Source organism: Syngnathoides biaculeatus, chromosome 17 (assembly GCF_019802595.1).
Source record: "Syngnathoides biaculeatus isolate LvHL_M chromosome 17, ASM1980259v1, whole genome shotgun sequence".
Lineage (NCBI taxonomy): Eukaryota > Metazoa > Chordata > Actinopteri > Syngnathiformes > Syngnathidae > Syngnathoides > Syngnathoides biaculeatus.
The window spans coordinates 19,573,499-19,586,277 of NC_084656.1; the positions used below are offsets into that span (position 1 = coordinate 19,573,499).

Consider the following 12,779-nt stretch of genomic DNA (forward strand, 5'->3'; position numbering starts at 1 on the left):
GACCCGACCAAGAGAAGCGGTAGAAGATGGATGGACCCTAAACTATGGAGTGACCTCCCTGTGCACATCAGACAAAACCCTTCAGTGTCCATTTTTTAAAAAATCCGTCGAAAAACCCATTTCAGTTCCTTTGGTTTTCAATCCGCCATGAGACTTGAGCCCTTCTTTTAGTTTGTTTTCAACTTTGTTTTCCTCTTTCTAAATTATGTAATCTTCAATTGTCTTATTTTTGTGATGTGCTTTTTTCCTGAAGTACAGCACTTGTTCAGTTGCAATTTTTTTTTTTTTTAAAGAGCACTATGAAATATGTTTGAGTTCTCTGGTCGGTCAGAGCAAGCTTAGGTTGACTAGCAAAACACATCCGGCAAGCCAAGACAAGTTTATTTAAAGAGCACAATTTGTGCTTGTGTAAAGCGATTCACGGCTATATAAAATGATAATGAGGGAAATAAAATCATCAAATAAAAATAGAAATAATTATGATTTAAATACATAAAAAGCGGGCAATGTAGAAAAACATATTTTGTTTTCATATGCTTGGGATTTGAACATGGTCACAGTTCAGGGCTGTCTCATCATCATATGGAAGACCTTTCCAGATTTTAGCAGTACAAAACTAAAACATAGCCTCACCGAGTTTAGAGGACTCCCTGAGGGTCTGAAGGACTGAGAAGGTCCAATTTGGCTCTAAACCTGTCACAGATTTGACAGTTTTGAGTTTTGGTGCAGGACCACAAAGACGCTAGCAGAGCTGTTTTGCATCGTGCCACAGACAATGATTTATTTCAGCCGGACAAAATATTTTGCATCCGCACTGATCAATTCGATGCAGTCTCGGTGAATCTGCTGGCCCGCGTTCACCCGCAGTTAAGGTGGCCTCACGGAACGACGTACAGACTGAACAGGAAGGGTCCCGGCATTGAACCCTGTGGAACTCCACAGGTCAAACAGAGTTACCAATGCACTTGAGTTGGGAGAACAATGAATAATGATTGTAAACTGCTCCCGACGTCACCGTTGTGTGCCGTTAGTTTTTTGTAATTATGATATGATAGCGGTGATAGTAAATTGGGCAAAATCCCTCCGAAGGCCCGGCCGGGTACCAAATCCACAGTTTGACGTGGAGGCGGGAACCAAATGATTTTGGTATCAATCACGGGCGTTAACTGAGAAGGATCCAGGACGTCCTTTGTAGCAACAAAGGGGGAAAACAATTCCCAAAAGGGGGTGAAAAAAAAAAAAAAACAACAACAACACCCCCGCGAGGCAAATTACAGGCGCCCAATCCGCGAAAACGTCACACAGTCGAACGCGGCCGTGTGAGAACTTGACAGCGAGGAATTCATACAATGAGGACTTGGCTCAGCACCCCCCAGACCTTCACGGAGAGGGCACGGCACGCCGGGATCCCGGAAGGAAAAAATTAAAACGTGTACCGACAGGAACGCTCATCCCGGCGGCGGCGGCGGCGGATTCGCACGAGCCGGCCGACGGGATCCGTTTAGGGAATCCTGACGACTTCCTGGAAAAGAAAAAACAAAAACAAAACATGGGCTCGTTAGTCGTAAAGTGTCGAATCACATGGCAACTTCAGAAAAAAAAAAAAAATTATAATAACATCCATCTTTCCATTTTCTACGTCCTTGCAGACTATAGGAGAGAGAAATCCGTCGGCCGGCCAATCACAGAGCACGCACACACACCTAGGGAGGTTTTTTGGAATGTGGGCGGAGCCCAGTGCACCCCGAGAAAGGTGTGTCCAAACTCACAACTTTTCAGCAAATTTAAAAATTCCCGTCATAAACCGTTCGCCACAAACAAAATAAGCCCACCTCAAAAATTATGTTCAATCGTTGATTAAAATGTTGCAAGAAAAGCAAATAACCGGTTTCATAATTTTCCCTAAATGATTTTTCAAAAGTCGAATCGCCATGAGGCGGCACGGTGGATCAGCTGGAAAGCGTCGGCCTCACAGTTCTGAGTACCCGGGTTCAATCCCGTGCCTGTGTGGGTTTCCTCCGGGTGGGCACGCCGCTTTCCTCCCACATCCCAAAAACACGCGACATTAATTGGACACGCTAAATTGCCCCTAGGTGTGATTGGGAGTGCGATTGGTTGTCTGTCTCAATGTGCCCTGCGATTGGCCGGCGACCAGTTGAGGGTGTACCCCCGCCTCTTGCCTGTTGACGGATGGGATTGGCTCCACCACTCCCTTGTGAGGATAAGCGGCAAACAAAATGGATGATGGATGGATAATCGCCGCGAATGATACAATAAATAAAATAATGAGCTGGATAAACAGTGCTGAGTTAACAATGACATAGAATTATGTATTAATATTTTTTTTCCCCCTCTCTTCAGTTTCTGATAATTAAACGGATAAAAATCGACCCAGTGAAACATTAATTGACCCTCAGAAAATAAACCCAAAAAAATGGTTAGGATCATTATTAATAATAGGTCTGTGATTCCTTAGTAGTAGGACTCACCGCTTTTTCAATATGTATTTTATAAAAAAAAAAAAACAATAATAATTCAGACTGGCTATGCAATTTTAATGGTGTAATTTATTTTTGAAAATTAGACATTCACAAAAGAAAAAGGTCGGAAGGTTAAAAATAGGTCTAGCGTAACAATAGGCAATTTTAAAAAAATGTTTTGCAATATATTTTGTATTTTTCCTTCACGGCGGAATATCAGATTTATTTGATTTGTCAACAATTAGTGTTGAACTTGCCCAAAACTGCGTTAGTACACATATTAATTTTATTGGTGCGGCAGTATTTATAGGATAACTGACCCCCCCCCCCCCCAAAAAAAAAAAAAGCCCAAAACTCCCCGAGCCCAAGTCTGAAAAGCGCCGCCCGAGCAATTTTTCAATCTGAAAGCGGCGCAGACGGAAGGCTGCATATTTACATAACCTTAAAGATTACATTTAGCCAACAGCAGGAAGCCGAGCGGAACGGGAACCCGACGCCGGCGACGAGGTTCCGATCATGCCCAGATCGCATTCCGTACGCTGACATCCAAATCCAAGGACGCGGGAGATGTGTGACATAATCCCCCAGATATCCGAAAACTTCAAACGGGGGGCGGCCGGGGGCGTTGCTATCATTGCAGAGGTAAGCCAGGGGTGGGGGTGGTAACGGTGGGGGGGGGGGGGGGGGGGCAATCACCATTTTTCAGGTGGAAACCATCTTAAATTCGATAACTCCTTTCCGACTGGCCAAACTGGTTGAGTTCAAACGAAGTCCGTAGAGCAGAAGTGGTTAGATAAAGAAACGACACATCTTGAGGCCTTAATTCAATGGACACTGTGCTTCTCCTTAGGCCACCTGGGGGCACTTTAAGACAGACAAAAAAAAAAGACACAACCGACTCGGTAAGATGTATATTAGTCATTTTTCGTAACGCGCAAAAAGTATATGTCTGAGTGTTGTCGTATAAACTATCTACATGTGTTGCACCACCATTTGTGTTATATAATATGCAAAAAAGGGGTGACAACAGCGTGAAACGTGACGCTATTATTTATTTGTCTGCAGCGCTACGTCGCTTGGAGTGAATCGAAACAGATGCGTTATCCGAAGATACAGGGGTACCTCGGTTTTCCAACGAAAATTTCAAGATTTTATTGGGCTTCGGTTTTCGAACGGAAATTGGTACTCGAACCCCCCCCTCCAAAAAAACTGAAATAACACAACTCACACGGCGGTTGATTCGGTTTTCGTACAAAAATTTTGCGATTTTTGTTTTTTTTGCTTCGGTTTTCAAACAAAACTCGGAAATAACAGAAGACGCAAGGCCAGACCAGCTGACCCGCCCACGACGCGCTTTGTTATTGTCAATCCGAACGAACCGCAGGAAAAAAAAAAAAAAAACAAAACCTGGAAATGACGTAACTCGCGCGGCGGTTGATACGGTTTTCGAACGAAAATTTTGAGATTTTCGAACAAATCGGTTCTCAAACCGACTTCTGGAACGGATTGCGGTCGAGAACCGAGGCACCGCTGTACGTGGTTATTTCAAGTTTCATTCATTTGAAGTTCGGAATAAAGTTTCAAACGCGGCACGAAACAGCTTTTAAGCCTCTTTTATTCATAATTGTTTTTGTGTCAAACAGGTGGATTAATTTTCTTTTCGAACTCCACAGCACAATATTGTGTGTTGACATGCACGACCAAAATATTTTGTTTTTTTTTGGGGGGGGGGGGGTTGTGAGGGGATCTGGAACAGATTAAAAGCATTTCCACTCATTTAAATGGGGAAAGTGGATTTGAGATGAGCTATTTAGGTTCTGAACGAGGTTACGGAATGAATTAAACTAAATCTTTCACTGGATTTAGAAAGTGTGCTTTGCGGGTGGGGGCCCCGTACGCCCCCCGCCCCTTCCCACCCCCAAGTGGGTGTGCAGTGCGCATCCGCGCTCGCTCTTATTCGCCGCTCGTTCTCCCGGCGCTTCTCCATAAAAGAGGGGCGGACCACCGAGCTGGCGCCGGGCTATAAATCCCCGCCGAGCGCCGGCGGAGCGCGGCTCAGCGCTGCTCGGCTGCGCGATGAGGACGAGGAACCCACGCGCGGGACGCAGCTTTCAGCCGCGGGACACGCAGGCCGCCCGACCCTCGCCGCTCTTCCCCGCTCGCGGGATGTGAGGGCGCGTCGCGGGAGGACACGTTCCGGTCCCCGGGGGGAGGAAACCTTTTGGATTCCCACCGCGTGGATCGGCTCCGCGCGGGGGTCCAAAGTGCGCACGCGTTCTGGATCATCTGTGGGACGTTTTGGGGCCCGTTTTGCTACCGGCGGACATCGACGATCGCACTTCCGAGTGTGGATTTTTCTTTTTCTTTTTGGTGGGGGTGCACTCGCGGACAACACGCATGACGTCGGGATTCTAACCGCGGCGGGTCGCAGGTCTGCACGGGCCGTCTTTAAGGTCAGAACACACACAACTTGCAGAAACTCAAGACGAGAATGTGACTTGAAAGGGGCCACTTGCATCATAATTAATGCCATGGAAATAAAAAGTTTTCTCCCTTTGTTTCAAAAGAAAAGCAAAAATATTTTGGATTTACAAAAAAAAAAAAAAAAAAAAAAATCAAACATGTATTTGCTCATCATCTACACCAGGGGTATCAAACTCATTTTTGTGTAGTCACGATTTGAACCATTGTTCATGTTTTATAACACAAAAATGCTAATAATATCTCGACATGATCATTTGTGATATACGACGATTTGAAATGTTGGGACATATTTTCACAAGAATCACAGATTTCGACACCGACGATTTGCCTCCGCGGGCCACATAAAATCACGCGGCGGGCCGGATCTGGCCCCCCCGGACCTTGAGTTTGACACCTGTGATCTCCACAAACGCACAGGAATTTGGAACCAATAATGTTGCACTTTGAAATTTAATTTGTAATTTTTTCCTCTCAATTTCCTACAACTCAGCCCAACCCCCGCCACAATGTCCTTTTTATAATTTTTTTTTTAATTAAAAATTCAGCCACTTAATAATATAATTTATATAATATTTAATATGCAAAAAATATTCTTATAATTATACTATAATTAGTATGTTAAAAAAATTCATAGGAATGTTGAAATCTTGTCCCAATTACTAAGTTATTGTGAGTTTTAGATGAACAAATATGTATCGCAGTTGGTATTTGGGGATTTTTTTTGCCGATGCCCGTCGTCGCCCAGTTGGCATCGCAATAATTACCGTAATAAATATGTCGTCTCGGGATCGTCAAATATGGCGCCGCAGCATGCCGACGCGCGTGAAATTCAAAGGTTGAACTGGTGGGGACGATAAAATTATAACGTGCGCACAAAATATTGTGGTCACGGATTAGGCATAATGTCTGCAATATAACATCTGCAGTTATACGAGCACAACTAATTTGTATTTCCCGCGCATGTTGTAAATATTTGGTGCCCACAAATGAGTATTTTGGATGTTTCGTGCACCCACCCCACTAAATCATATTTCCTGCACACGTTACACTTATTTTGCGTCAAGAAATGAGTACTCGTGCGCTCGTGTTATGTATTTTGCGGCCACAAATTCGCATTTGATCCGCGAGGCAATTCGGTCATTTGCGACTACAATTTCGCGGCTTGTTGACTCTCTGACGGGATGACAAACGTTCCGGTCTGGCTCTCTTCCACTCCAGCTCCCCCGGTAGGAACTGAGTCTAAGATGAAGTTATGGGACGTGGCGGCCATGTGTTTGTTGCTCCTGAGCGCCGTCGCTAGCCGGCCCCTCTACCAAAGCACCGAGCCAGCCGAGAGGACCTTTTTGGACGCCAGCTACCCCGATTCTGCACGCCGGTCCGCGGAGGAGCGGCAGGCCGAGGCCGACCCGCGGATCATCTCCATGGAGGATCAATGTAAGCGTCCCGCTTACGCGAACCACAAAAGTCGCCGCCGGTTTGACGAACAGATGGAGATCCTCCTCGCCACGGTGCTCACGAATATCTCCCAAAATTCCGTGACCTTTTGGGTCGTTTTCTGGGACGATGACGCGTCACGTCCGACGATTACGTTCAAGTAAAGTGAATCTTTAATCTTGAATCTCGTAGTAGGAGAAAAATCATACCGGCCTTGTTTGTCCAAATATGGTTAATTTCTTTCTTTTTCCACAAATCTATACTACAGGCCAGTCTATGTTTTTTTTTTTTTTTTTACACATTATTAACCAATTGAAAGTGCTAAAAATAGCTCGAGAATGACGATTAGCTCGCTAAGTCGCTTGAATTCACTGAGATTGCCTCACTCCGCGGGGGCCGTGTGCCAATATGTCGCCTCAAGATCGAAGGGCTGAATTCATTTTTTAAAAGTACAACTAGATATATTTGAGTCCAGTTCTACTTGTAGCTCAGTGGTTAGCGCATTGGTTTGGTAAACCAGGGGTTGCGAGTTCGTTTCTCAATGGGGTCCCCAATCCCCCAGAGGGGTTGCGTCAGGAAGGCCGCCCGGCGTAAAAACTGTGCCAAACAAACATGAGCGTCCGTCCGAGATGACACGCTGTGGCGACCCCTAACGGGACAAGCCGAAAGAACGTCGATCTTGTCGTAACTAGATATATTTGAGTGAGCAGGTTTTGATAAAAATGTATCGCGATAATGCTTTAGTCCAGGAGGAAGTGGTCAGCCATGGAGGTAAGTTTGCGTGCAGATTCAATCCTGCTTCTTACATATTTTTTTTTTTATGGATCAAAATTCCCAACATGATTTTGGCGCAGTGTCGTCTTGACGTTAGTCCGCATCGATAATTTAGAAAGTATGCAGCAATCGCTCGTTTATCGCAGAGGATGAGGTTCTCGACCAACCCCGGCAATCGGTGAAATCTGCGACCGCACGTACAGAGAAAGATATTTTAACCCGTTGTACATATTTTAAAAGATGTATGAACTTCCCCAGAATTTAAAAAAAAAAAAAAAAAAAAAGCATAAAAAGTGAAGAAAATTTGATAATCTGTGTGGATAGGTGAATGTGGCGATCCTTCCTATGTGTGAGGGCATGACGGGAAACCGCTACAGGGAGTCCTCGGGTTGCGGACGAGTTCCGTTCCGGTGCTTGGAATGTTATAAGTCGGATTTTACCATCGAAGTCAGAATTTCAGGTCAGAGCTTCGTATAAAAAACACGACTATATTGAAATGATAAAATAAAATTCTGTACTTACCGTGACTGCTTAGAGTTGGATGGAGAAGAGGAACGGGAGGTGGCGCTTAGATACTGCGAAGGAATCCGGTCCTCAATCTCGCCATCTCGACAAGACTTGTGATCACTGTATCCGACATAGGAACAGAACCCTTCACGTGTGGTTTTGGCGTTAATGACCGTCCCCGCGGTCGACCGACTGAAGCCGAGCTCTTTACCGATGTTCGTCGGTGTCTCGCCTTTCTCCGATCTTGAGCTTTATTTCCACGGCAATGGATTTTCTGGCGGCTGCAGAATAGGGAACAGGGAACTGTACAAGGATCCAGTTCTTTCCGAAGGACTGGATTTGAGTAGACGACAAGTACAGGTTGCGCGGTTAGCGCTAAGGTGGAGTAGTTCGGATTTCCCACCGTCGTCAGTCCGGTGGAGAGCGGCCCGCAGATAAGGCCGTCAGACTCCCGTCGCTTATCGTGCGGCAGGTACGTCATTTGAGGTTTATAACGCGTTACATCACCCTCGTGTCAAAACAGCCGCGTCCTCCTGAACCAAACCATGAGCGCGGAGGACGCTTGCCAAACGCTCGGCCTCCCTTCCGCTGTTTACATTCGCCGCCGCCTCCGTGACCCCGAGTCAGAAATCAACGTCCGCGTTTCTCCGTCGGCCAGGAGTGGAAAATCTGAAGCGTTTTGTTTACGGGTGCGTCGCGCAGCCGCGGTGGGCAGGAATTTGAGTTTGTTTGGATCGTCTTCACCCGGGAGGAGGAACACAAGTGGGTGGACGGGGGAACGGAACGTTCGGAGCAGAGTTTTTAACCTGTCCGCTGTCAGCCGCGCGCTGCGGAACGCCGCACCACTAACGCTGCTCCCCTAATGTAAACCAGCGGTCCGCAAACGCTGCGATTTACGTCTGGAAAAATCTCAAGAGTACCCGAAATAAAAAATGTTTACGCGCTGGTACGTGGTCTTCACATTTGGCCGTTTCAGATGACCCCTTAAAAGCAACCAGACAACACGCGGATACTACAGTGCGTGCAGACATTTACACTTCATGAAACAATTTTATTTCTATATAATGTCTGTTGGTATGAGGTCTTTTTTTTTATATATCCATCCATCCATCCATTTTCTTTGCCGCTTATCCTCACGAGGGTGGCGGGGAGCGCTTGGAGCCTCTCCCAGCTGTCAACGGGGAGTCGGCAGGGTAGACCCTGAACTGGTCGCCGGCCGATCGCAGGGCACATACAGGCGGACAACCGTTCGCACTCACAATCACACCTAGGGGCAATTTGGAGGGTCCAATACATGTAAATTCAGTTTTTGGGATGTGGGAGGAAACCGGAGTACTCACCCGGAGAACATGCAAACTCCACACAGGCGGGTCTGGGATCGAACCCGGGACCTCAGAACTGTGAGGCCAAGGCTTTACCAGCTGCTCCACCGTGCCGCCTTTTTTTTTTTATATAATACCTCGAAAATGTTTACAAATTTGGTTGACTTGGGGGCTGCGTTGGATTCATTCAGTTTTAACGCGTTTAAAGCTTTTTGGAGCTGCATTTTAAAGCTTGAAGAAATTTGAAAACATATTTTTAATGCAGTCCCGTTTTGACTCATATTTTTCACCGGTCACGTGAACTCCCGCGACGAATGAATATCACTGCAATCTTTGCTCGCTATATTGCGGTATTTTGATTTTCATATCACGCATAATTCGCCGTACAGCGGGATTTGGAGGGTATAATGTATTTTTGTGTGTGTGTGTGTGTGTGTGTGGCAAAATAAATCATATCTTAAAACAAAACTAAGTATACACACCCCCCCCCTCCCCGGTGTGACTCTGATAGCGTTTGTGTGCCGCTGATTAGTCGCAGTACAAGTTGCGCAAGCGGTTGCTGTGTACCGGCTGGCCGGCGGCAGGTGCACACTGCCTGTCAAGTCTTAAGGCGGCATTTACACCACGGTTGACCCACTTCACGGTTTTCACCCCCGTAGGGGCCCCGCTTCAAATCTGCGTCGCGGCAGTTGAACCTGAGCGACCCACCTCGATCGGAAACGTGGCGGTAAAACCGGGACGGGCGGTGAGACTTTTGACCTACGAGTTCAATTCAATTTACCGTGGACGGGCGAGTACCGATACCGGCCTTAATTCGAGGTATTGGGCCGCCGAGACTCGGACTAAGCCAAATCCGACGGGGCGTTCCTCGGTTTTGGGCAGATGAGGTCAGTGACCGCCACACGCCGATCCAATCGTGAACATAACTACAGAAGAAAAAACAAATAAAGTTTGGCGAGCGCAGGAGGGGGATCAGGTGGCAAGTACGGAGAGTCCTGTGACACCTCCTAACCGCAAAGCCACCTGCCAGACCTCACAGCCCGACACCGACGTCCATCATCGTGGGATAATTGCTGTTGTTGATACGGGCTGTTGTCGTGCCCATTGTTCTCCCGACCCTGCCCCCGGGCGCTCGATCGCTCCCTCGTGTCTGTCTCCCCAGAACTGGTTTGAGTTTTCTTCCCTGGAGGGTTTTTCTTTTTTCATGCCTCTGTCACCAAGTGCTCGCTCATGCCCGGTTCAGTCGGTTTTCTCGTGATTCTTGACCCCGCCCAACGTGTAATGCGACTTCTGTTGCGAATTGGCCGCGTAAACCGACTCGACACCGCAGGAACGGTAACAAGAGCCGGACTAAGGGCTTCATTCGAGAACAACATTGACACCGTAGACCGTCGGGGGCGGGAGGTTCGGATGCTCGTGTGCTGCGGGGGAGGATCCAAAAAGCCTTTTTGGACCTGCTCCCCGTCCGCAGATGTTTGCGCCACATGATCGTCTGCTTCCCTCTGAATAATTCACATTAAAAACAAACAAACAAACAAAAAAAAAAACTGCAGCTGCAGGTGTCGGGACAAAACAAGGACGGCTGTCCCTCGGTGGAGTTGTGGCGCAAGCTAATGGGCTAGCTAAGTCGCGTGCGGTTTTTGGTCTTCGGCGATAAGCAGGAGCTGAAGGGGCAGGTGAAAAGTCTTCACAACAAGGAAATAAGGTTCTCAAACCTTTTGGGTCCAAGCGTGCGAGAATTACTGTCCAAAGGGCCACCTCGTAATCCTAAAACCAATTAAACGCAGCTACCGTGTACACCCCGAAATCCCACTAGAATTCTTGTTTCTTGAACATTTCAACCTACATGATCAGAATCTTTTCAAAAGGAAGCAACTCGTTGAAATCAATTTCATATTTCTCCTTTTGTCGTTTCCTCACCACTTCTACAGACGCCCGCGCAGTGCTCACAAGCGTCTTCCGCGTGCTCTGTTTCTGATCGACACGCTTTAAGCGTCCCAACAGGTTTACGGACCGAGGCCGGCTGAGCGTGAATATTTTCAGTCAACACATTTGTGCATCGGATTTCTCCCGCGTGCTCTTTGGCATGTCACAGTAGGACTCATCCAAAGGGGTCCTGGCGTTTCTCGTGCGGATTTTGAATTCCGCTTTTTTCGGCGAGAACGTCGTTGCGGTACATCCGAGCGAGCAAAACGATGCGGTTTTGGTTGACAAGGGTGAGGCCTGAACGGCCCCTGAAAACGAGACCTGGCGTAAAATATGTTTTACGCCTGATTTCAAGCTGGGGTTCCTCGGTTTAGAACGCTGCCCGAATTGGTCTTTATCACTTCGACACACGGTTCTCAAACCTAATGAGACCGCAAGTTTGGTTGCAAAACACTAGTACTAGTACTTGAAACGTTTCCAGTGATTTGAGCGTTTGAAAGTCCCCAGTCACGTGTTCCTCGTGTCTTACAGATGACGTCCCGGGTCCTTATCCGGAGCAGCTCGACGACGTCATGGACTTCATCGAGGAGACCATCGGCAGACTGCGGAGGTCCTCGGAGCCGCGGGGTCCGAGGGAGCGGGAGCAACGGCAGAGAGGGGCGGCAAACACACGAGGCGGCGAAAGGAAGCGAGGACGGGGCAGGGGCGGCGCCGGAAAAGCGGGACGGGGCCAACGGGGCCGAGGGAGGACGTCGGCTCGAGCCGGTCGGGGCTGCCTCCTGAAGGAGGTCCACCTCAACGTGACCGACTTGGGTTTGGGCTACCAGACCAAGGAGGAGCTGATCTTCCGCTACTGCAGCGGCCCGTGCGCCGAGGCCGAGACCAACTACGACAAGATCCTCAACAACCTCAGCCACGCAAACAAGCTGGACAGGGACGCGCCCTCGCGCACCTGCTGCCGACCGGTCGCCTTCGACGACGACCTCTCCTTCTTGGACGACAACGTGGTCTACCACACGCTCAAGAAACACTCGGCCAAGCGCTGCGCGTGCGTCTGATGCGCAATTTAAAAAAAAAAAAAAAAAAAAACAACGGCGCTGACGACGAACATGCTGTTACATTTCCCTCTTTTTTTACAAACTGCGTTTTTTTTAAAAACATTTTTATTTCTTACGGAAAAGGTCCCAGGAACAGCGGTTTTCTTTCTCCGGACGGCAGGACGCAGCAGACTTGACACGCCGTCATACGAATATATAGACATACTGTGTATAAATATCTTTCCATATACAGTACATGTACGTATACGCTTGTGTGTAAGAGGTATATTTATTAAGACGGAATTAATTTATTGTTATTTATTTCATTTACGACAAGTTGTTGTCTTTCTTATTTATTGAGACCTTTGGATTGTCCTGGACACCGACAACGTGTTCGCGTCCAATTCGGAAAGCTTCCTCCATCCAAACCCCCCCCCCCGCAAAAAAACGAAGGTACAAGCGGATTTGCGTCGACAAGCGTCCCCCCCCCCCTTTTCACGACAAAGCCTTTTTTTTTTTTTTTTTTTTTTACCGCGTCGCTGTTTCTTATCAAAATCCACCCGAGTATTTGCTGCTTCTGAGGGTTCGAGACGTAACAGGGGCAGGCCGGTGGCTGCTTGAAAAGGAAAGAACGGAAATGCGCAAAAAAAGCTGCTGGGCGGGATAAACTTCTCATGTCCACATTTTTTTTTTTTTTTTTGCAAAAGGACGTCTTCAAGTTAGGTTGCCCCCTTGGTTTTTTTTTTTTTTTTGTGGTGAAAGGTAGTCGAAGGTGGGTTTTACATGTCTGATCCACCAATTTTACGGAAACTCTT

The 12,779-nt window shown here is 47.4% G+C and overlaps 1 protein-coding gene and 1 long non-coding RNA gene across 3 annotated transcripts in view; one reads left to right on the plus strand and one right to left on the minus strand.

The window, feature by feature from the left end:
• gdnfa (glial cell derived neurotrophic factor a) overlaps window positions 1–12,376 on the plus strand; it is a 28,514-nt gene extending 16,138 nt beyond the window's left edge. The window contains exons 1-3 of one of the 2 annotated variants that reach the window (XM_061801178.1): window positions 4,556–4,933; window positions 6,183–6,398; window positions 11,459–12,376. In XM_061801178.1, coding sequence (XP_061657162.1) covers window positions 6,209–6,398; window positions 11,459–11,985 — 717 coding nt within the window. In that variant the 5' untranslated portion in view covers window positions 4,556–4,933; window positions 6,183–6,208 and the 3' untranslated portion in view covers window positions 11,986–12,376. Of the gene's footprint in view, window positions 1–4,555; window positions 4,934–6,182; window positions 6,399–11,458 lie in introns of those variants that run through there. The other variant, XM_061801179.1, reaches the window with a different exon arrangement.
• On the minus strand, window positions 428–9,243 carry LOC133490741 (uncharacterized). Its single transcript, XR_009792274.1, has 3 exons — window positions 7,891–9,243; window positions 7,695–7,799; window positions 428–1,522 (listed from the first exon to the last, which is right to left on the minus strand). It is a non-coding gene; the product is annotated as an uncharacterized LOC133490741 (long non-coding RNA).
• Window positions 12,377–12,779: the final 403 nt, after the last annotated feature.